The sequence below is a fragment of the Myotis daubentonii genome, chromosome 13, assembly GCF_963259705.1.
Source record: "Myotis daubentonii chromosome 13, mMyoDau2.1, whole genome shotgun sequence".
Taxonomy (NCBI): Eukaryota; Metazoa; Chordata; class Mammalia; order Chiroptera; family Vespertilionidae; genus Myotis; species Myotis daubentonii.
Window position 1 is genome coordinate 8,451,572 of NC_081852.1, and position 24,958 is coordinate 8,476,529.

General features: G+C 49.6%; 1 protein-coding gene across 2 annotated transcripts in view; it reads right to left on the bottom strand.

The window, feature by feature from the left end:
* The window catches only part of ALOX5 (arachidonate 5-lipoxygenase), a 47,782-nt gene extending 25,593 nt beyond the window's left edge, over positions 1 to 22,189 (bottom strand). For both annotated transcript variants that reach the window (XM_059662135.1, XM_059662136.1), the window contains exons 1-3: positions 21,970 to 22,189; positions 16,285 to 16,483; positions 13,517 to 13,598 (exon numbers count right to left, since the gene is read on the bottom strand). In XM_059662135.1, coding sequence (XP_059518118.1) covers positions 13,517 to 13,598; positions 16,285 to 16,483; positions 21,970 to 22,119 — 431 coding nt within the window. In that variant the 5' untranslated portion in view covers positions 22,120 to 22,189. The remainder of the gene's footprint in view (positions 1 to 13,516; positions 13,599 to 16,284; positions 16,484 to 21,969) is intronic.
* Positions 22,190 to 24,958: the final 2,769 nt, after the last annotated feature.

Consider the following 24,958-nt stretch of genomic DNA (forward strand, 5'->3'; position numbering starts at 1 on the left):
TACATGGCAGATGAAATAAAGGCCTACAGTTTAAAAAATAACAACAAAATTACAAAAGTAATAGACAAAAATCTAGTATTTATGTAACTTTGGGGTGTGAGGGCCTTCTTAAGCAAAGCAAGAAACCCAACAGTTATAAAGGAGAAACAATATGCGTAGTTTAGAAAAGAAAGAACTAAAATCCCCGAGAGAAAAGCCATGGAGGACGAATGATAACGCTGTGCACAGGCCAGAGGGAAGCCACGCTCCATTCCCTAGGCAGTGCCCAGCGGAGGCGAGGCGGAGAGCCCCAGCTCCTCGTGCAGGGGAAGCAGTGGGTCTCAGGGAGTTGCAGATCGTCAAAATGTAAAAGACCAATGTCACCAACTTTTGGCAAAAGTATGGATAAAAGCATAGTTTCATAGACAATTGGTGGGACTGAAAATTATTATACAATTTTGGAACATGATTTTTGTCAGTATTTCTTTTTTTAAAAGATTTTAAAATTAATTTTTAGAGGGAGAGGGAGGGAGGGAAGAGAGAGGGAGAGAGAGAAACATTGATGTGAGAGAGAAACATCAATAGGCTGCCTCCTGTAGGCCCCTTGTGCTAGGGGCAGGGGCCTGGCAGAGAAGAATTAGTGAGTGGGCTGAGGGGCAGGGACCATGGCAGAGAAAAATTGCTAATTATCTCGCTAGAAAAGCAATGTGTTATGATTAAACCCAGCCAGGTGTGACCCTGCTCATAAATTTTTTTTTTTAATATATTTTATTGATTTTTTACAGAGAGGAAGGGAAAGAGAGAGTTAGAAACATCGATGAGAGAGAAACATCGATCAGCTGCCTCCTGCACATCTCCCACTGGGGATGCGCCCGCAACCCAGGTACATGCCCTTGACCGGACTCGAACCTGGGACCCTTCAGTCCGCAAGCCGACGCTCTATCCACTGAGCCAAACCGGTTATGGCAGCTCATAAATTTTATGTGAACTTTTTACCCTGCCAGTACCAGGAACGGCTAATGAACCGCTTTGCAGTTTGTTTTTTTCCTTTCTTTTGAAATACTTTGTAGTGAGGCAGATAAAAAGCTTTGCTGTACCCTCGGTCGGGGCTGCAGTACAAGGCTCCCTACAGGAGGGACGTGCTGTAGTCAGCTGGCCAGCTTAATAAAAGGCTCTTAAATTTAAATTCTGAGTCGGTGGTCTATCTCGCTGATTGAACCCATAACACCCTCACCAGGGCCAAGTCCATGACCCTGGCATGTGCAACCTTTCAGTGCAAGGGAGATACTCAATCAACCGGGCCACACTGGCCAGGCCTGTCAGTATTTCTTAAAATGAAAATTGCTTTGGGTAGTGGACACACATGCAATCATGTATCATAGACATGTACACTTGAAACCTATATGATCCTGCTGACCAATGTCACCCAATGAATTTAATAAAAATAAATGTTAAAATGAAAGTGCTGATTCTGGCTACTCATGATGGCAGTGACAGCACCAGTGCCGGAAGCCAATTCCAGCATGTCATAATTTCAAGAGTTTCATCAAAAGGTTGATGGAACTTGGGGACTCAACAGGGTTGAGTCACACATGTAGTCACCTGTTGGGAATGGCTGAGGGCATTTCCCCAAACCTGAAAAGGGATGATTGCTTGGCTGCCAGGCAGCTCGGGGCATCTAATCTACATGTTATTGCCTCCTTCTGGCCAAACACCTGAACAGCTGTAGGCTAATTCCCTAGTTCTGACAATGCTTGTGTATACCCTTTGAAGTGTATATCTCTGCCTCGCCTCAGGACAAATTGTGTTAAGAAAAAGCATGGGGTCCTGAGACTACGGAGATCTTAGTTTCCTTTAAACTAGGCTCCTCTGACACCCAAATGCCTTTCAAAATTATATTTCGTCTCTATACTCCTATTTAATCTACGCACAACCTTCTCCAGATTGCTGAACCCTTGTAGATGCTGGAACAAGAACCCCGGCACACCAGCAAATCCAGACGTTGGCACAAGTCTGCTTCTGGCAGCACCATTTGTGACACCAAAACAAGAGCAAATGTACACAGGGAAACAGGCTGGGTGTCTAACCATAGAGAGTGGCTGAATAAGTTATGATATATTCATATGAGGACAGACATATGTGGCTATTTAAGGAGGAAGAAAGCAATGAGACAATATCTCACACATTAGATTGACAAGAATGAAAATGTCTCAAGGTGCAAAGTGTGTCCAAGGTGTAGGGCAATGGTGACCCTCAGAAACAGCTGCTGTGGCGACAATTGGCAGGAACCCCTTAGAAAACAATTGGCAACATCTAGAGAACTTAAAATGTGGCCTACGACCCTGCAAGTCTACTTCTAGGAATGCTCCCTGGAGTCACTCTTCCATGAGAGCACTGGGAGATGATGAGGAAGCTCATTGAAGCATGGCTTGTAACAGCCAGAAAATAAGAGAGCCCACAAGTCCACAGCAGGAGATGGGGGAGCATGGTGGTGTATTCATAGGATGGCATACAGAAGCTAAAATAATGGGTGACGCCTGACTGTGTCAACTGGTTGCTCTTTAACATAGAATGATGAGTGAAAAAAGGTAAGGCACAGCATGGTTGGATTAGCTGGTGCCAATTAAAACCCTACACTATAGCCCTAACCGGTTTGGCTCAGTGGATAGAGCGTCGGCCTGCGGACTGAAAGGTCCCAGGTTCGATTCCGGTCAAGGGCATGTACCTTGGTTGCGGGCACATCCCCAGTAGGAGGTGTGCAGGAGGCAGCTGATTGATGTTTCTCTCTCATCGATGTTTCTAAACTCTCTATCCCTCTCCCTTCCTCTCTGTATAAAATCAATAAAATACATTTTAAAAAAAAACAAAAAACCTACACTATACGTTGCTGTGAGTGTGTGGGTGCCACCCAGGTACATACGAGTAAAGTCACAGCGAGAGAGCAGGCGGTGAGGAATGACCTGTCCGGCTCCTCCATCTCCCTGCTGGCTGGCTGAACGATGCGGGCCAGCTGGGCTCGCTGGCTTTCTCCCATGGTAGAGGCTCTTCCTAGTTGTTACTTTACTTCCAAACCCTAATCTGGCCGCCTAAAACACGTGAAAGAGGAACTCCAAGATTGTGCAGACAGTGCAAAGCTGTGTTTCCTGAACGGAAACAGAGGTGGGGAGGGGAGGGCATGAAGAGGACAAATTAGTGGAAGGAGGAAGGAAAAAATGAGGATTAGATCCATGAAAGGGGCAAACTATCTCGCCAGAAAACCCACCTCCCTAGAGCCTGCCAAAGCCCGTTGCTGTGAAAACCCCAGTGGGCCACCGCTCCCTGGCCAAGAGGTGATTCCCAAAGGGTGCTCCAAGCAGCACCCCTTCTGCAGGATGGTAGCTCACAGGTCCCATTCTCTTGGGAGCAACTGGGTTAAAAAGCATTAACCCTGGTCCATTATCACAGCACTTCTCAGATGTTCAACGCCTGTGCAATTGTGAGCCCACAAGAGGGGTGTGTGGTGAACAGTTTCCAAACATGTTTTACCGTGGGACCAGCACTCTAGGGCACCCTGGAGAATACTGGGTTAAGCAAATGCCTGTAAGACTAGGGCAGCGGTTCTCAACCTGTGGGTCTCAACCCCTTTGGGGGTCGAATGACCCTTTCACAGGGGTCGCCTAAGACCATCGGAAAACACATAGATAATTACATGTTTTTGTGATTAATCACTATGCTTTAATTATGTTCAATTTGTAACAATGAAGTTGGGGGTCACCACAACATGAGGAACTGTATTAAAGGGTCGCGGCATTAGGAAGGTTGAGAACCACTGGACTAGGGTATCAAGTCATTCATATCTTAGTCTGAATTAGTGTGGAGCTGATAAGCCTGGCTGCCCATTCGCCTAACAAGATGCAAACTAGCCTGATTCTCTGGAGGCTGTTTAATGTCATCTCAGTCTAGGACTCCTTCCTTCCACAGGCCAAAGCAGGGGGGCGCTCACCGTGGGGCTTTGCCGCGGGTGGGTGAAGGGAGGGAAGCAGGGAAAGCTTTTTGTTCCTCTGCTGTACAAGGTTCCCTAGGCAGTGTACCTGCAGGCCTCACGGACTGGCCAGACTTGTGTCTGGCTTCTCTTTACCCTCCACACCGTAGCTGTGAGTTCTGCCCACGTTGCTCTGCGCAGCAGCGGTTCGCTGATTCCATGAGGGTGGAATGATCACTATTTTTCTGTCCTGCTGTTGATGGGCACTGTGGGGCTCCCATTTGCCGGCTCTCATGAGTAATGCTGCTGTGGACATCTGTGTGCATGTACCCAGGAGCACAGGCATACAGATTGGATCCAGGAACAGAATGCCTGGGTCATAGATTATAACGTAGTTTCAATTTTATTAGATATTGCAAAGTTATTTTTCAAAAAGGATTTTTTTTTCACATAGACATTGAGAAGTGCTGTGATAATGGACCAGGGTTACCTGCTTTTTAACCCAGTTTTTCCCAAGAGAATTGGACCTATGAGTTGCCATCCTGCAGCAATGTCTTCCCACCCAACCACTTCGTTAACATTCGGGTATTGTCAAGTTTCAGTCTTGCCCATCTGGTGTGTGTGTGTGTGTGTGTGTGTGTGTGTGTGTGTGTGTGTGTGTTGTGGTAGTCATAGTAGGAGTAGTGATACTAGGGATCTAATTAATAGATCTTCATCGCCATCTTACGTTTGATTACCTTGGTTCCGAATGAGGCTGAGCACTGTTTTTTGTATATTTGCTCCTCATATTTTGTATGGTGAGTTCTCAAATCACTTGCCTATTTTTCTACTGAATTGACAACACTCTTCTTATAGGTTTGCAGGGGTCATTGGTATATTATAAACCATAATTCTTGCCCATCACTCTGTGAATTGTCTTCTCACCTTTCATGGTGTCTTTCAGTGAACAGAAGTTCCTCCTCATAAGTTAGATGATATTAATCTTTTCCTTTACGGTTAGTGCATTTTGAGCCTTTTTTGAAAAATCTTTTTAACTGGAGGCCAGGAAGAATAACCTCCTGTACTCTAAAAATGTTATAGTTTTGCCTTTAACATTTAAGCCTATTCAACCCGAAACTGAGTTTTCTGAATGATGTGAAGTAGACTCCAATGTCTTCTTCTTCTCTTCTCTCTCCCCTTCTATGGCTGCCCAGTAGCCTGGCACCACTCCTGCCCGTGCCCTCTGCATACATCACGTATCCATGTGTGGCCCCATTGCTCATTTTTTTTTTAAATTATGTTTCATGGAAATGTAAGTTTTTATGGATCTGGGCAACCAGCGGGGACTTCTGGACCACATGACAGCACCACTGCTGGGTCCCTGGGAGCAGGGAGGGCAGGAGCTAAGACATGAGAGACACCTCTACAAATTAGAAAAGTTAAAAGAGAGGCCCTGATCGGTTTGGCTCAGTGGATAGAGTGTCGGACTGCAGACTGAAGGGTCCCAGGTTCGATTCCGGTCAAGGGCATGTACCTTGGTTGCTGGCACAACCCCGGTGGGGAGTGTGCAGGAGGCAGTTGATCGATGTATCTCTCTCATCAATGTTTCTAACTCTCTATCCCTCTCCCTTCCTCTCTGTAAAACATCAATAAAATATATTTTTTTTAAAAAGAGAGTCTGCCCAGCTGTGGCCAGAATTGGTGAAATTGGACACCCGTCCTCTGTCAGTGAAAACTGGTCAAAGATTTTGGAAGAGAAATTTGTCCATATATACTCATAACGTACACTACTTGCTTCAGTGACTTCATTTCTGGGCACCTATCCTGAGGAAAACACTTAAAATGCGCCGAAGATCCACACAAAGGTTTTCACGTTGTTTAGAAGAAAAACATCAGAACCTTTGAAGTGCCCAGTTAGACTGGTGTTTAAGTAGATTATGGTGCATCCATACCATGGGGCATTATATAAAACCTCGAATAATGTTTGTGATAAGGTTTTTAAAATGTGGGGGAAAGGTTCCTGCTATATCTTTAAGAGGAAAAAGGAGGCTGCCGATTATGTACATGGTGCAACCCCAAAGGGTCAGAGTGAAAATGGGTGAAATACAGCTATTTCCCTGCCTCCGTGTTATTCCCCTTCCTTGGCTTTACTGAATTAAAAACTCTTGAAATACTACATGTTCCTGGTGAGAAGCTAAACGATGGAGGAACATGCAGGGAAGTGTAACATCCGTCACCCGCCCAGGCCGCTCCAGCCAGTAACCATGCTGACCCTCAGCACGCTGCCTCCCACTCTCTCGGGAGGAGTCTCTTACCCAAAAGTCTCCAGGGGCTGAAGCAGGAAACTAAATGAAAAAAGCCTTGATATTGACACTAACAGGTGTGGACTGAGGAAGCCTGGGGAATAAACACCTTGTTTGCTCAAAACTCCACAGTGACCCATCAAACATATGGAGGGGCTGGGTACCGCCCACACTACCAGTTTCCATGGGAGCACTCTAAAGCATGTATTATTATTACAATTTTAAAGCAGATTTATTGGGAAATAATTTACATACCATAAAATTCATGCCTTAAAATTATCCAATTAAGAGGTTTTTAGTATATCTACAGAGTTGCGCATCCATCACCAGAATCTAATTTTTGGAATATTTTCATCTCAAACAGAAACCTTGTACCCATTGACAGTCATTCCCCATCCCCCATCTCTAACTTCCAGCCCTAGGGAATCACTAATCTATTAATCTGTGTCCAGAAATTTGGCTATTTGGACATTTCATATAAGCAGATTCAGGCAATATGTGGTCTTTTGTAAATGACTTTTTCATTTAGAAGAATGTTGTTGAGGTTCATGCATGGTTAAATATATAACCACTAGTAGCCCGGTGCACAAAATTCGTGCACATTAAAAGGGAATTAGTTGCCCTAACCGGTTTGGCTCAATGGATAGAGCATCAGCCTGTGGACTCAAGGGTCCTGGGTTCAATTCCGGTCAAGAGCATGTACCTTGGTTGTGGGCACATCCCCAGTGGGGAGTGTGCAGGAGGCAGCTGATCAATGTTTCTCTCTCATCGATGTTTCTAACTCTCTATTCCTCTCCCTTCCTCTCTGTAAAAAATCAATAAAATATATTTTTTTAAAAAAGGAAATTAGTTAGCAAACTGGCCACCTGTCGATTCCGTGAGGAAAGGGGGTCCCTCCTCCCTCCTGTAAAGGTCCAGGGTGCAGGAGAATGGGGTTCCTGGCTGGCAGGCCACTGACAACAAGCTATCCAACAGCAGATTCTGTCAGGAATAGGGCTCCCTCCTTTCTACTGTCAGGGTCTGGTTTGAAGGTCGGCCATGCCCCCTGTTGGGCCAGACCCAGAGTTCTACCATGCCGTGGCCTCCACCTCAGCAACCCAGGGCTGACTGCTGCTGGGTGCTCCTGGTACTCTGAGGGTGGATTCTTCCCTCAGGCCACACGGGAAACAGCTGGGGAGGGCACAGCCCTTGGCAAAATGACCCAGGATTCAGTGGGTCCACGCTCCAAAGGTGGGTTCCTGCCTCAAACCCCACCCTCACCAGAAACAGCTCCAGGAAACAGCTCGGGGGAGGGCACAGGCGTTGCCAAGAAACCCCCGCAGGACTGACTTCCTTCCACTTGGTCGAGCTTCTGGCTTGATGTTACACCCAAACAGCTCCAGGAAACAGCTCGGGGAGGGCGCAGCCCTTGGCAAAGCAACCCAGGATTCAATGGGGCCATGCTCCGAGGGCAGGTTCCTGCCTCAAACCCCACCCTCAACGGAAACAGCTCCGGAAAACAGCTTGGAGGAGGGTGCAGCCATTGCCAAGACAACCCCTGCAGGACTGACTTCCTTCCGCTTGGTCGAGATTCTGATGGTCGTGATGACCACCACCCATGGTTTTTATTTAAGTAGATAATACATTATTTTTTAATGCTAAATAATATTCCATTGCATGAATGGACCACATGTTTATCCATTCATCAGCTAATGGACTTTAGGTTGTTTCCACTTTGGGGTAATTATGAATATATTGCTATGAATACTTTGTACAATTTTTATGTGTAGAAACAAGTTTTCATTACTCTGTGTAGTTACCTAGGAATAGAATTCCTAGGTCATATGGTAACTCTGTTTAAGATTTGGGGGGACTGCCAAACTAGTTTCCAAAGTGGCTGCATCATTTTACATTCTACCAGCATCCTTGGCAGCACTTGCCATTATCTGCCTTTTTTGTTCTAGCCATCCTAGTGCACGTGAAGTGGTATTTCATGGTGCTGCCATGACAACCAACAGTGTTGAACACCCTCCCATGTGCTTATTGACCACTCTTACATTTATCTTTGGAGAATGGTCAATGTATTCATCCCTTTTTATGGCTTAAATATATCCCATTACATAGATATACTACCTATATTCATCAGTTAGTGAACATTTGGGTTGAACTCACCTTTTGGCTACTGTGGACAATGCTGCTATAAACATTCATATACAAGTTTTTCTTTGGATGTATGTTTTCATTTTTCTTGGATATGTGCTTAGGTGTGGAATTGCACCATTTTACATCCCCACCAGTAGTATATGAGGCTCTTATTTTTCCACATCCTTGCTAACACATGTTACTGTATCCCATTCTGTGGGTTATCTTTTCATTTTCTTGAGGGTATCCTTTGAAGCATAAAAGTTTTAAAACTTGAGGACGTCAATTTATCTTATTTCTTTTTAGCTTATGCTTTTGTTACATCTAAAACCCCTTTGCCGCATGGTAATTCTATTTTTAATTTTTTGAGGATTCTCCCAGGAATTCCACTGCCAGGTAATTATCCAAAACACTAATTTGAAAAGATATATGCACCCCTATGTTCATTGCAGTGTTATTTACAATAGCCAAGATATGGAAGCAACTTAAGTGCCTATGAATAGATGACTGGATAAAGAAGATGTGGTACCTATATACAAGGAATATTACTTGGCCATAAAAAAGAATGACATCTTACCATTTACAACAATATGAATGGATCTAGAGGGTATTGTGCTAAGTGAAATAAGTTAGACATAGAGGGAAAAATGCCCTATTATTTCACTAATATGTGGAATCTAAAGAACAAAGTAAACAAGTAAAACAGAAACAGACTTATAGCTATAGAGAACAAACTGATGGTTGCTAGATGAGATGGGATAGGGGGCCTGGGTGAAAAAGAGGAAGGGATTGTACCCACAAATTGGTGGGTACAAAACAGTCACGAGGATGTAAAGCACAGCACAGGGAATATGGTCAGTAATGTTGTAATAGCTATGCATGGTGCCTGGTTGGTACTAGCCTTATTGGGAGGATTACCTCATAAGTTATATAAATGTCTACCCACTATGCTGCACCCCTGAAACTAATATAAAATAATATTGAATGTCAACTATAATTGAAAATTCTTTGTGAAATCCAAGGTCATGAAGGTTTACCCATGTTTTCTTCAAACCTTTATAATTTTAGCTCTTACATTTAGGTATTTGATCCATTTTAAGTTAATTTATGTATGTGGTGTGAGGTCAGGTCCAAGTTCACTCTTTCACATGTGGTTATTCACTTGTTCAATTTATTGAAAAGAACATTTTTCCTCCACTGAGCTGTCTTGCTATCTCTGTTGAAAATTAATTGACATAAATGTAAGGGTTTGTTCCTGAACTCCCAATTCTATTTCATTTACCAGCTGCCTTGATTACAGCAGCAGTGTAGCAATTTTGATATTGAGAAATATGAGTCCTTCAACTTTGTTTTCATTTTTTAGATTGTTTTGACTATTCTGGGTTCCTTGCATTTCAATATGAATTTTAGGATCTGCTTGTCAATATCTGCAAAAAAATCAGCTGGGATTGTGATAGGGATTGTGTTTTATCACTTTGGGCGTACTGCCGATTAAACAATATTAAGTCCTCTGATCCATGAGCATGAGATTTCTTTCACCTTATTTAGATCTTCTTTTTGATACATGAATCATTTTATTCATTAACAAAATTTAGGACTTTCACTGTTACTCATTAATCTTTTTTTTTAAAAAATTTATCTTTATTGTTGAAAGTATTACAGATGTTTCCTTTTTTTCCCTCATTGACACCCTTCACCTGTCCCCCTGCCTTAGAACTTCATCACACTATTGTCTGTGTCTTTAATTATCTTCAACAATATTTTGCAGTTTTCGAGGAGAACCAAGATGGCGACATAGGTTAACGCCAGAGTTTGCTGCTTTGAACAACTACTTCAAAAGTGAAACCAAAAAACGGAAGGGACATCACCCAGAACCACAGGAACGCTGGCTGAGTGGAAGTCCTACAACTAGGAGGAAAGAGAAACGCACACGGACACTCAGAGGAGGCGCAGTACTGAAGTCAAATTCTGAGGTGCGGAGTGCATGGAGCTGCATGGAGCGGGCTGGCGGCAGAGGCCTCGGTTGGCGTTTTCAATCGGGAGGGAGTCGCAGACTCTGAGCTCCAGATCCGGGCGAGTCTTTAGGGACCCAGACTCAAACAGGAGAAGCGGGACTGTCTGGCTTCAGTCAGAGCGAGTGCAGCTTTCTCTCCGAGCTTTGCAGTGGGTGCTGGGACTCAGAGAGGCAGAGCCCCTGGGGACAGGACTGAGAGCTGCCATAACTGCTCTCTCCGGCCCACCCTGTTGATCCTGTGCGACCCGCCCCGCCCAAGCCCTGCACAGAGGCATTTGCCGGATAGCCTCAGGCAAAGGCTAGATTAGCACCTCCCTAGAGGACAGAAGTTCTCTCACTGCTGACACAGCTGATTCTCATAGCCACTTGGCCTGGAGGTCAAACCCTCCCTGGAATTAGCTACAACAATCAAGATTTAACTATAAGACTGCGAACAAAGACCACTAGGGGGTGCACCAAGGAAGCATAACAAAATGCGGAGACAAAGAAACAGGACAAAATTGTCAATGGAAGATATAGAGTTCAGAACCACACTTTTAAGGTCTCTCAAGAACTGTTTAGAAGCTGCCGATAAACTTAATGAGATCTACACGAAAACTAATAAGACCCTCGATCTTATATTGGGGAACCAACTAGAAATTAAGCATACGCGGACTGAAATAACGAATATTATACAGACGCCCGACAGCAGACCAGAGGAGCGCAAGAATCAAGTCAATGATTTGAAATGCGAGGAAGCAAAAAACATCCAACCGGAAAAGCAAAATGAAAAAAGAATCCAAAAATGTGAGGATAGTGTAAGGAGCCTCTGGGACAGCTTCAAGCGTACCAACATCAGAATTATAGGGGTGCCAGAAGATGAGAGAGAGCAAGATATTGAAAACCTATTTGAAGAAATAATGACAGAAAACTTCCCCCACCTGGTGAAAGAAATGGACTTACAGGTCCAAGAAGCACGGAGAACCCCAAACAAAAGGAATCCAAAGAGGACCACACCAAGACACATCATAATTAAAATGCCAAGAGCAAAAGATAAAGAGAGAATCTTAAAAACAGCAAGAGAAAGAAACTCAGTTACCTACAAGGGAATACCCATACGACTGTCAGCTGATTTCTCAACAGAAACTTTGCAGGCCAGAAGGGAGTGGCAAGAAATATTCAAAGTGATGAATACCAAGAACCTACAACCAAGATTACTTTATCCAGCAAAGCTATCATTCAGAATTGAAGGTCAGATAAAGAGCTTCACAGATAAGGAAAAGCTAAAGGAGTTCATCACCACCAAACCAGTATTATATGAAATGCTGAAAGGTATCCTTTAAGAAGAGGAAGAGGAAGAAAAAGGTAAAGATACAAATTATGAACAACAAATATGCATCTATCAACAAGTGAATCTAAGAATCAAGTGAATAAATAATCTGATGAACAGAATGAACTGTTGATTATAATAGAATCAGGGACATAGAAAGGGAATGGACTGACTATTCTTGGGGGGGAAAGGGGTGTGGGAGATGTAGGAAGAGTCTGGACAAAAATCGTGCACCTATGGATGAGGACAGTGGGTGGGGAGTGAGGACGGAGGGTGGGGCGGGAACTGGGAGGAGGGGAGTTATGGGGGGGGGGAAGAGGAACAAATGTAATAATCTGAACAATAAAGATTTAATTAAAAAAAATATTTTGCAGTTTTCTTGACTTTTGTTAAATTTAGTTATAAATATTTTATTCCTTTTGATGCTATTGTAAATTGAATTGTTTTCTTGTTTTTATTTTCAGATTGTTGGTTGCTAGCATATAGATAAACAATTAAAATTTGTATATAATCTTGTATCCTGCTTTCTTGTGTGAATATTGAGATGATTATGTTTTTTAGTTGTTTACTCTATTTGGATGTTTAAACCAACCTTGCATATTTGGGATAAATCCTACCTGACCATAGAATGCCTTTTATGTGCCACAGGGTTTGGTTTGCTAGAGTTTAGTGAAAATCTTTGCATTTGTATTCATAAGAGATCTTGGTATATGGTTTTCTTTTTTTGCAATGTCTTTGGTTTTGATATAATACTTGTCTCATACAGTGAGTTAAGGCTTGCTCCCTTTTCTATTTTCTGGGAGAGTTTATGTAAGATTGGTACTAATTTTTTATATGCTTGATAGAATTCACCAGTGAAGCCATGTGGGCCTGAGTTTTTCTTTGTGAGAAGTTTTAAATTTAATACTTCAATCTCTTTGCTTATAATTGTTCTATTAAGATTATTTCATATTGAGTCAGTTTGGCAGTTTCTGTCTTTCTGTGAATTTGTCCATTTCATCTCAGTTATCTGATGGGTAGGTATACAGTTGTTCATAGTATTCCCTTGTAGTTATTTTAATTTCTATGAGTTGGTATTGATGCTCCCTCTCTTCTAATTTTAATAATTTGTGGCCTCTATTTTTTCTTAATCTTTAGCTAGAGATTTGCCAATTTTGTTTTGGATTATGTACCACTTTTATAATCAAACTAGAGGCCCAGTGCACGAAATTCGTGCACGCGTGTGGGGGGGGGGGGTGGTCCCTCAGCCAGGCCTGCACCCTCTCCAATCCAGGACCCCTCAGACATCTCTCTCGCAATCTGGGACCGCTGACTCCTAACTGTTCACCTGCCTGCCTGCCTGATCACCCCTAACTGCTCCCCTGCTGGCCTGATCACCTCTAACTGCCTCTGCCTCGGCCACCGGCATTGTGGCTTTGTCTGGAAGGATGAAGGGAAAATGTCTGTCTAGTTGACCCAGTCTAATTAGCATAGATTAGTATAGATTATTCTCAGAAGGCATAAAATTGAGGGGTAATCCTTACAACTGGAGGTGAGAAAACATCAAGATAAATTCAAGCTGTTGCTGCCCATTCCTCCTAAATGCCAGTATAGTCGATCCCAAGATTTTTTTATTATTATTATTATTGATTAAAGTATTACATATGTTTCCTTTTCCCCATAATTCTCTTCACCACCTCTGCTAGGAGTGGTGGTTGGGGGGAGCTTGGGGACCACAGGCGGCTGGTGCCTTGGTCATCACTCACCAGCAGGGATGGGCCATAAGCTGTGGGCAGGGATCATCTCATACCACGGCCCCGAGACAGAGGAAACCGGGGTCCCCTGCCATTCGGCCCGGTGTCATCACTCACCTGTACTGTTTCTGCCGTGTATCCAGTTCTTGGCGTCTGTGCTGCTTGAGAATGTGAATTTGGTCGTCGCGGGACAGCTTTGCTGTGAGGAAAGGACACGTGTGAGAAGAGCCTAAGGAAGAACGACATTACGGCCGGCACCAGGGTTTCCCGCCTCCCCGCCCTGCTTCACATGGATCATCTCACTGAAGCCTCAGAACACGCCCGTTTTATTAAATGGGACTCAGGCAGGTTGAAGAGTTTTGCCCTTGAACTTTACTCAAGGTCACATACCTAATTAGTAGGTTTGCAACACAAGACGCCAATCCCACACTTCTAGTCACTCCTTTTCCAAAAGACAACCCCAGTGTCTCCTGCTGCTCGCTCAGCAGCCGGCAGCCTGCACCAGGGCCTGCGGGTCCCTCGGTGCACGAGCCAGGCTTGCTTCCCAGGGGGCTTTTCGGGGACAGGCAGTGACTCTCTGTCCCTCCTCAGGGACCGTGTGTGCCCAAGTCCGGCCACCTGTGGGTTTTCACCTGGAGGCTCTACCTTCCACTCGCCCACAGGACATTGCTCTGCAGGAGTCCTGGCACTGGGGCAGAGCTGGCTGCCTCTCCTCTTTGTGTCCCTTGATGGGTTTCTTTAAACCGCTCAGAACCGCCCACTCCCATTCCCTGCAGTTCCCGTGCAGAGCAGCCAGGACAGCTGCCTGCGGCCCCCCGCGGCCCTACAGCAGCAGCTGCCCCTGGCTCTCGTGTTTCGAAGTCCATTTGGCTGCCTCCGGGACAAGCGTGTGACTTAAGAGCCAACATACAGAGGCCGACACTATCCATTCCCTGTGCTGCCTGCTCAGAGGACGGAGACTGGAGCCGAACTCTGAAGCAGTACGTGGCGTCCTAGAGCAGTGGTGGCGAACCTATGACACGCGTGTCAGGTGACACGCAAACTCTTTTTTTTTGGTTGGTTTTTCTTCGTTAAATGGCATTTAAACATATAAAATAAATATCAAAAATATAAGTCTTTGTTTTACTATGGTTGCAAATATCAAAAAATTTCTATATGTGACACGGCACCAGAGTTAAGTTAGGGTTTTTCCCAATGCTGACACGCCGAGCTCAAAAGGTTCGCCATCACTGGCCTAGAGTGCGGGCTTTAGAAGGGACACACCTGCGCCAGTTGCCTTGGCTTCCTTACAGGGACTGGAGATAAAGTGCCCACTTCAGGTCACGGTGGGATGTCGTGAGAGAGTGCAGCAACGCCCCCACGCAGTGCTCGGCACCCAGGAACTGCCCAAGAAATGGGAACAATGGCCATCGTCCTTATACTCCCAACGGGCCTGAGCCTCCTCTTCCTCCCTCTGAGCCTGGCTGCTAAGTCTCTCATCTCTCAGAGTGGCAGGCGCTCAGGGCGGGGGCAGGGGACACAGAGGGGCAGAGGCCAGAGGGCGAGTGCCCTGTTACTGTTATTCAGGTGACGGCAGTGGGCACAGTCACGGCATTCCTGAGTGTCAGGGGTTCCAGACTTTCAAAACTTCCATTCCATCACAGGCTGATATTTTTGTAAAACACAATATAAATTAACTAATAAAAACGAAGATAAAAAGTAAGCCAAAGGCATGGCCTGATTTTATTACCAGATGCAGCAGCCACAGAATTTTCCTGGCCTGCTGCTCTGAAAGCTGGGCCTGCTCCCAGTCTCCATGTTCCCGCGTGCGATGGCCCCACAGTGCTACCCACACTCCTGCCACATGGCCACCCCCAGAGCAAAGGCTGCGATCTCTTCCTGAGGTCAGGGGACAAAACTCCTTCTAGCTCCAGTCCTTCCGTTCAGACATCGTCTTGGAATTTGGCTTTGTAAGTTAAACGCGTGTCAGAAACAGCGGGGTGTGCCTGGTCGTTTAAGAACACTGGGTAGAGGGGCCTTTTCCTCCTTCGTCTTGGTTTTCTTAGCTAAGGAGGGGCCAGTAATCACTGTGCTTTATCTACTCTGCGGGACTTCCGTGAAGAGCAAATGAGCCAGCGATTGGAAGCCATTGTACTAGGAATGCTAAAGGGCGCCAGGGACAGTGGCAGCGGCCCCTCCTCGTTCTGGGGGATGCATGGCACCGGAAGACTTCCTGTTCCAGGTTTCGTGTGAGCAAACCGAGGGCCACGGCTTGAAGTAAGGGAGGAGCCTGTAGAGGCCCGGATGGCGCGCTCGCAGGCCAAGAGGCTGGTGTGCGGAGAGCTGGCGGCGGGGCTGGCCTCTGCGGGTGCTTCCTGCGCATCGGCCAGCCGCGTGCCTCCTGTGCAGAATGCCCTGCGGAGGCAGCACCAGGCTGGGCCCGCACAGGTGAGGGCCTGCTTCAGAGGGCAGATTTTAGGTTCTTTTCCCTTTCAATAAAAAGTGGGACTTCACCTTTAACAGCTGGTGACTGCAGACCCAGCCTACCCACAGCCTCCGGGTGGGGCCCTGCTGCGACGGCACACAGGGCAGTGTGGGCCTGGGTGTCTGCGATCTGCAAAGTGGTGCATCTGGAGAACTGCCCAGTTAGGGGTACCCCCAGGGGCACTTATTACTGGGGAGCCTCGTCACCCCTTGGAGAACTATAGCTCAGGGACCCCATGGCTGGCCTGCGCCTGGGGCCTCAGGCTGTTAGTAGGGGAGGAAGTTCACGCCTCCTGCAGGTGCTTTGAGGCACAGAGCAGCCCCCAGGGGCCGCCGGTTGTTACTCCTGTGGACACAGCTCGCTGGGAAGGGGTCTGCAAGCCCCGTCCTGGGGAGCTCGGGGCGCCGGCCTGGCTGCTCACCTCGCCCGTCCCTGAGCACCACCTCGCCGTCCCCCGTGAGCCAGCGGTAGCAGGGGAACTCGATGTAGTCCCCGGAGGGCGTCTTCAGCGTGACGTACTTCAGGTACCAGTCGTCGTGCAGCCAGTACTTGCGCTTCTCGATTTTGATCAGCTGGATCTCGCCCAGCTCCTCATCCACCGTCACTTCGTAAGAATCGACCTGCGAAGGAGAAAAGGCAGGTTAGATCTCTGAGGTCGCGGAGCCTGGCTGTCACCCTGTGGTCACGCGGTGCCCAGGTGTCTGCAGGTGCCTGGCCTCTGGCTGCGCCCTGACCTGCGGGCCTGTGGGACCACCTGCGGGTCTGCGGAGCTGGAGGCAGCGGGAGGGAAGGGCAAAGGCAGCGGCTGTGGGAAGCCTGGACGCAGGCCTTCCTCAGGCACTTGTCAAACCGGATTCCACCAACCCTGAGCTTTCCCTCGGCGGCAGAGCCTAGAGCCCTCCGCATGCCGGGCAGGCCAGTGGAGGGCACCTTACTCCTCTCCTGCCAGCAGCACCCTGAGGGACTTTGTCCGTAAAATGAGAAGTTGGGTGTCGTCAGAGGCCTCTGGGCTTTGGGTACAGCAAGCTGTGGCGGCTGCAGGTGCCAGACGCTGTGGTTAGAAAGCAGAAGCCTCGTCCCTGTGCCCTGCGGTCTCGGCCTGGGCCCCGAGGGCAGGGCGCCAGGTGTGTGTGTGAGATGACACTTCCTTGTGGTCTTGGCCTGGGTCTGGGCAGGGTGGCGGCTCCAGGGGAAGTGGCTTTTCTGCGGCTCCGGGGGCTGGAGGGGCGGCAGTGTCCTGGGGTTGATGCGGGAGGGCTGGGGCTCAGGGGAGAGGACAGCCATTCCTAAGGAGCAGGTGCAGGAGCATCCTGGGGGACACTCCGGGGCGGGAGGAGCCGGCGCCTGGGACTGCGAAGGACAGCGGGGGCTCGCGGCCTCTGGGACTGGGCAGCTCTCAGAAGCAAGGCCAGCTGTCCGGCTGGGTGGTGACGGACCAGGAGAGGAGGGGCAGCTTTCCTGGGGCGGGAAGAGCAGGGCCACCTTCAACAAGCCTGTGGTGGGGTCACAGGAGGAAGGGCCCTCCAGGCTGCCCTGCCGCCCGCCCCTGTAGGCCTGGCAGAGGGCCTCGGAGTCTCACCCAGGATAAACAGACTGAGCGAACGGCAGGGGCCCCATGTGCCGTCGGACAGGGCCGTGGCGGGGTGAGAGGAATACGCCTGCCAGTCTGGCTGCTCGCTGGCTGGCCCCGGCTTCCAACTCAGTGCTCAGGAGGCGAGCAAGCATCTGAGGAGTTCAGCCCCGCACTCAGCAAGTCTTTTAGGCATGAAGTCTGGCTACTGTGGAGTTGGCACTCACGGGAGCCACTACTGGACAGTCACAAAGGACAGAGACAGGCTCCCAGGAGACCGCTGGGTCCCAAGCATCAAACACAAGTCGAGTCTTAGGAAGGTCCCACATTACTCCCTCCTCTGCGGGCCCAGCGCCAGGTGGCTGCTCTGCTGTCTGTTTGCCCTGACACATTGAATTCTCATGTCCATTCAGCACAGTGGACACTATCAACAGTGGCTGCCCCTACCCAGCCCTCAACAAATGCCAAGCGTGTGCGTGATTGCGTGGATGGTTCCCACTTTTCAGAAGGAAACAGGCTCCCAGAAGTCAGGCAGCTGCCAGCCTTGGCGTAATTGTGGCCCCATGACTGCAGTCCGCACCTGTGTGGTGGCCAGTCCAGTCCTCCACTGTTCCCTGTGGCCACGTGGTGGGAACAGCCCCGGACTGGGAGCCAGTGACCTGGCTCTGAGCCCTGGTTCACCCCCTCGATGCAGTGTGAAGAGGCAGCATGGGGTGGGGTGGAGGGCATGGAATAGCTTCCTACGAGATGGCATTTGAGGCAGCTCTTGGGACTTAGTAAGATTTCAGAGGGGAGGGGAGAGGGAGGAGCGGGATGGGCAGGGCCCTCCCGTTACAGGAAAGGACAGAGCAAGATCCTCAGGCAGGAGGCGGCTGGAGCGTGGAGCTCCCTGAGCAGAGGCGGCAGGAACTGCAGCAGATGCTGGAGGGAGACATGGAGCCAGGAGGCAAGCCCTTCACCAGCCGCAGTTTGTGGAAGGATCACTGTGCTGATTTCACTGGTGGTTCTCAACTCTCTTTTAAACATTTCAGCTAAGTGTCGGCTGGCCAGTTCTATCCTCATTTTAAGGAGGGTTTCATTTTCTCTGCCCAGATCCCTGCTGTTGCTGCCATAGGGATCTCTGCCGGAGCAAGGACAGGGGAAGGCCATGGCACAGCCAGCCTGGGGTGCCCAATTACGGGGCTGGTGGGGGCTGGGAGTGGGGAGGAAGAGGCTGTAGAGCAGAGAGAGAGGGCGATTAAGGGGTGGACAAGGGAGAGACTGCGTAGAGAGAAGATGAAAGGGGGCTGGAGGGGGGAGAATGGGTGAGCAGGAGGAAAATGGGAGCCAGAATGGACGGAGAAATTGGAGCAGAGAAGAGAGAAATTGGGGGGGGGGCGGGGTTGAGGGGTGATGGGGAATAGGGAGTAGAGGAATAAAGGGACGCAAGAAGAGGAGGCAGATGTAGGGAAGAGAGGGGACAGAGAAGAAAGACGGGGGGATACAGATTGAGGATCAAAAAGAAATATTTATTCTTCATTAATATATTCTGAGAATGAGGTGTTCTAGAATGTATTCCTCATGAATATATTAAAAGAATATTCACTAAAAATATTCAAGAAGTATATATAATTGTAAGAATTGCTTACACTCCTTGAATATATTCCAGGCTAACTTATTGCGCTTAGCTTTCCTAAACGTACTGCCACGGAATGAAGATGGGGAAGGAAGATTTCCCAGAAATGTTCTATCTGTTACAGTCCTACCACTTTACCTGGATTACTTTCAATCCACAGAGTGAAAGAAACACACCCGTTGGTTAAGTTGGCCCAGACTTGGGCTAGTCTCTGGGCCCTCAGGTCCGCAGCTGGGCTGTCCCCAGCAGACACGGAGGGGCCCATGGAGGGGGACTGTTTCCAGGAGAATCTGACCTGTGAAGGACTCCAGCTCCCAGCCCTGCCCTACACCACTGTGCAGGATGCTGGGGAGAACAGCCAGGGATCTGTGACTCAATTTATCTAGAAAAAAAAACCCCAGTCCTCTCCACTATCTGACTGAATTGTACAAGGGTGGGTTGGGGTGTTGACCTGACGACGACCCAGAAATGACTGACCCGTTGCCTGGAAATAGTCTTTACTGCCACTGTTATTACCCATCAAGATTGTAACACTTTTCGAGTGAAATGGTTACCTTTATCTTCTCAGCAAGTATTTCCTCTAATTTTTTCTTTCACCTTTACCCCAAAGGGACAGATTGTCCTTAAAGAGACATTGGCCGGAGAATGGGGAAGTCGCTCTGGGCTGTGCAAGACAGTGTGGAGTAACTCTGCATCAACAGGAACTTTCTCAAAAGCTGATTTTTATCAGAGAGCCTTTCCGAGCCAGCTGGTTCCCCTGCACGGAGCCACCACCCTGGCTTCCCCTCTCTCACCCCAATGGAAATGTGAATGCAAATCGCTCCTGAAATTTGCTTCTGAGACACTGGCTGAGGTGTTGAATCACAAGGGCATTTAAATGAATTCTTGGGGGTAGGAAGATAGAAGAGAGGGAGGGAGGTAAGGAACAGAACAGTGCTTGCGCCCCTTTGCCAACAGCCTGTTTGGGTCACACCACTGTCTTCTGGGGAGAAGCCACATGGGGTGCCCCGTGCTGCGCAGGGAGGACCCTGCTGTGTGCCGCGTGTGGGAGGACAGGGCCCACGGTGGCCCACTGATAAAAGGGAAGCAGTTCGCACCCTGTTCTCCTCCCCGAGGTGTGGGGAGCCCATAAATAACAAGTAAACGAAGGTGCTTCAGAAATGACCAAGGTGCCATGGTCTCACATGAATGACTAGTTAGCCTTCCTGTTCTCAGGCCAGTTTCCTGGCTGGGCAACCAGCACCAGGAGGTGGTCCTTACACTCAGCACCTATCTCTCCGTGAAGGGAGCTCAAGCCCGGCCAATCCAGGGTGGGCAAAAGTAGGTTGACAGCTGTTTGTATGGGAAACAATACAGCCCTGGCTGGTAGCTCAGTGGTTAGAGCATCAGCCTGCTCATAGAAGGGTCATGGGTTTGATTCCCAGTCGAGGGTACATACCTGGGTTGCAGGTTAGATTCCTGGCCCCAGGTGGGGTGTGTTCAAGAGGCAACCAATCCATGTGTCTCTCACATGGATGTTTCTCTCCCTCCCCCCACCCTCCACCCCTACCTCTCCCTTCCACTTGATGGGAAAAATATCCTCGGGTGAGGATTAACAAAATAAACAAACAACAAAAGGAAAGAATACAAGAATAAATAGCATTACAAGAATAAACTGTGTTCTGTGTACTCACAACTGTAAACCTACATTTGCCCACCCTGTATGCTGAACTTGGCTAAGTGCCCGGTCAGCCTATAGCTCGGATCTAAGGCTCCTCTGAATTTGGGCCTGGAAAGGGGTGGACTCTCACCTACGTGCTCCAGGCCCTGCACACCTGCATGAAATTGCCGTTTTGCCTGTCAAACCTAATGGACTCTGAGCAATTTTATATGGTTCGACCTTATAATGCACGAGGTGGCGAGAAGGCGCTCTGTGAAGTCTACATGTGTTGGGCCCGTTCAGGAGCTGGGGTGGCGGAGGGAACCGTATTCCGTGGGCCTCGAAGCCTCCTGGGGCACTGCCTATACGCTGGCCCCCGGGCTGGGCGCCCCTGAAGGCACCGCGGGAGGACCTGGCCGCACGCTCCTGGCTGGAGCTCCTGCCGGAGCCGCAGGAGCCGGCTTCCCAGTGAGGCCGCCTCTGCCCCGTCACACAGCGCCTGGCCCACAGACTGGGGTGCCGTGGACACCAGTTCCCTTCGCTTCCTGAACTCCTCCAGCTCCGGGGCCTCCAGCGAGGAGGGGAGAGGGGAGTCCTCCCCCCCACCCCCCGCCCGCCCCCAGCCCTCACACTGGGTGGACGCCCCCTGGTGTTGCAAGGCTTCTCCTCCCGGGTTCCCGGGTTCCTTCCCAATACCTCTGGGACCCGTCCTGAAACGGCAGCTGCTCAGTGTGGAGACATCTGCGAGTACATTTGGGGAAACTGAGGCCCAGAGGTGGGGACAGAGTGAGCTAGTGTCAGGCCCGGATGGAACTCAGGTCCCTGGACCCCCGACTGCGCTTCTCACAGCTGGTGGCTGCTCCGGGTGCCCCCTGGCTCCACCGCAGGGCGAGGACTCGCGGGGGGGGGGGGGGGGGACGTGGGGGGGTGTCCCTGACCAGACCCCTCTCCCCCCATCCCTGGAGGGAGCCCAGTGAAGGGGCCTCTCAGAGCCTCGGCCTCCGATGTGAACGGAGAGCAAACCTTGACCCTCCCGCGCCCTGGGGAGCAGAGCCTCACCTTGGACCAGACCCTGACCATGGTCCCCGCCGCCCCGACGGCTTCCACGGGCCCAGGCTCCCAAACGGGTGGCTGGAGCGCCCAGCCGCAGTCTGCTCGGATGGCCCCGGGGTCCTTCTCCCGGCCCCCTCCCCTCCCCTCCCCTCCCCTCCCCTCCCCTCCCCTCCCCTCCCCTCCCCTCCCCTCCCCACCGCCCAAGACGCCCCCGCCGTCGTCCCCTCACCGCGCCGCGCTCGAAGTCGTTGTAGAAAGCCTTGTCCAGCAGGTGCCTCTCGCTGCAGCCCGCGGTGCCCACGAGGCTGAGGTAGATGTAGTCGTCGGTGCCAGCGAACCACTGGCTGCCGGTGGCCACGGTGACCGTGTAGGAGGGCATGGCGGCGGGCGGCGGGCGCAGCGAGCGCTGGGAGCCTCCGAGCGCTGGTCCGGAGCGCAGCTCCCCAGGACCCCGGACCCCGCCCGCCCGGCGGCCCCGCCCCGCCCCCGCCCCGCCCTCCTGCGGCTCCAACCTGGAGGGGACGCCCGGACGCGCGCGCGGAGTCACCCCTTCCTACGTTGCCCCTGCGTGGCTTGGCTTCTGTTTTAGTACCGAGGGGCCAGGGACAACCTCAGCTGCCATCCCTCCTCCATCCACCCCTCCTCCATTCACCCCTCCTCCATCCTCCCCTCCTCCATCCTCCCACCCACCCATCCTCCCACCCGCTCAGTCTCTCATCTCCTCTACGCTCTGCGCTCTCACTTCGCGCCTCAGCTTCCCCGCGGGGAACGGGTTGGGCTGGGCTCCGGGACCCCAAAAACCTGCTCCCTCCAAGTTCCCGGTGCGCGGGCGGGGGACCGGTTCCCCTGCTGTGAGTTCCCGGGTCTAGAGCGGAGGAGGAAGCCCCCCTGGGGAGTCAGGGGGGCCCACACCTGAGCCCCGACAGCGAGCTGAGCCTCTGCAGCACCGGCTCCTTCCACGCGCCGCGCTGATACCACTCTGGGCGGGGGCGGGTGGGCCCCAGGAGACGGGTGCCAGACATGCCCAGGCCGCGAGGTGAGCAGGATACAGTGGGAGGCCGGGCAGCCAGAGAGGGGGAGGCGGGATGCTCAGGGGTGTCTGCAGGAAGTCGGGGGCTTCTGAGAGGGGGCTGCGGGGCGCTGCGGGGAAGGGTCGGGCTTGTTTGGGACACGCGTGGGAGTGGACCCATGGCTGGAGGTCCCAGGAAGAGGATGTGGACCCCACTGGGCGCTCCCAGAGTTACAGCTGGTATGGGGGAACCCACCGTCCTCCTCCCCACCCCCCAATCGGTTGACTTTCTAAGTGAGGGGCGGGAGCCAGGAAAGGGTGTTCGTGGAAGGCTTCGTGCACTGGAAGGAAGCTTCCCCACTGCTAAGACCTGGTCTCTACAGTTCTCCCTATTCACCCACACGCCCTCATCCCCCGCCCCGCTCCAACTTCAGAACCGCGCTCCACATTCAGTGAAGAGCTGGACTAAATTAAAACCGAGCTAATTCCATGCGAGATGGAGGCTATGTCAAGTCACCTGCTTTGTGCGCTCATTCGGCTGGAGGCTGTAAGGCGCTCTACAAAGATGCAGGCCAAAGGCCTCCCCGTCTCTGGGAGCCTGGGCTGTACCTGGTGGCAAATCCCGCCTCCATGCAGGACCAAGACTCAGGGCAGAAAGAGGGCACCATCTCACCTCCACACCTGGGGGATGAGGTCAGATTTCAGTGCGTCTGGCTTTACTCATCGAAAGACAGGCACCAGAGGGATTACTTTTATTTATTTATTTTATTACTAGAATGTAATTTATTTTCCTGTTGCACATTCATGCTGATCGAAGTTTTTTTTTTTAATAATTTTTTATTGTTGAAAGTATTACATATGTTCTTCTTCTCCCCCATTGATCCCTCTCCAGCCGCCCTTGCCCTCCGCCCCAGGCCCTCTGTGTCCATGGGCCATGCATTTATGCATACAAGGTCCTTGGTTAATTGCTTCCCATCCACCCACCCTCCCCCACCTTCCCTCCAAAATTCTGCACTCTGTTCCATGTTTCTGGATCCACTTCGTTCATCAGTTCATTTTGTTACTTAGACGTCACATATGCGTGAGATCATGTGATACTTGTCTTTCTCTGCCTGACTTATTTCACTCAGCATGACACTCTCCAGGCCCCTCCATGCTGTCTCAAAGGGTAAGAGATTCTTCTTTTTTACAGCTGCATAGTATTCCATGGTGTAAATGCATCACAGCCTTTTTTATCCACTCATCTACTGATGGACACTTAGGCTGTTTCCAGTCTTAGCTATTATAAATTATGCTGCTATGAACATAGGGGTGCATACATTCTTTCTGATTAGCATTTCAGGTTTCTTTTTTTAAAAATATATTTTATTGATTTTTTCACAGAGAGGAAGGGAGAGAGACAGAAAGTTAGAAACATTGATGAGAGAGAAACATCGATCAGCTGCCTCCTGCACATCTCCCACTGGGGATGTGCCCGCAACCCAGGTACATGCCCTTGACCAGAATCGAACCCGGGACCCTTCAGTCCGCAGGCCGATGCTCTATCCACTGAGCCAAACCAGTTTCGGCAGCATTTCAGGTTTCTTAGGATATCTTCCTAGAAGTAGGATCACTGGGTCAAATGGCAGTTCCATATTTAATTTTTTGAGGAGACTCCATACTGTTTTCCATAATGGCTGCACCTGTGAAGCGTTCTGGACCTGGGCTTTTGTTTGCTGGAAGTTTTTTTTTATTGCTGCTTCTATGTCATCAGTTGTTATTTCTGCTCTAATATTTTTTAAAATTTAAATTCTTTATTTAAAGTATTACATATGTCTCCTTTTCCCCCCATTGACCTCTCCCCAGCCGCTCCCACCCCCCAGCACATGCCCTCACCCCCCTACTGTCTGTGTCCATTGGTTATGCTCATATGCAAGTCCTTTGGTTGATCTCTTACGGCCCCCTACCCCCGCCTTTCCTCTTAGGTTAGACAGTCTGTTTGATGCTCTGTGACACTGGCTCTATTTTTGTTTATCACTTTATGTTGTTCATTATATTCAACAAATGAATGAGATCATGTGATATTTATCTTTCTCCAGCTGGCTTTTTTCACTTAGCATAATGCTCTCCAGATCCATCCATGCTGTTACAAATGGTAAGAGATCCTTCTTTTTTACAGTAGTGTAATATTCCATTGTGTAGATGTGCCACTGTTTTTCAATCCACTCAT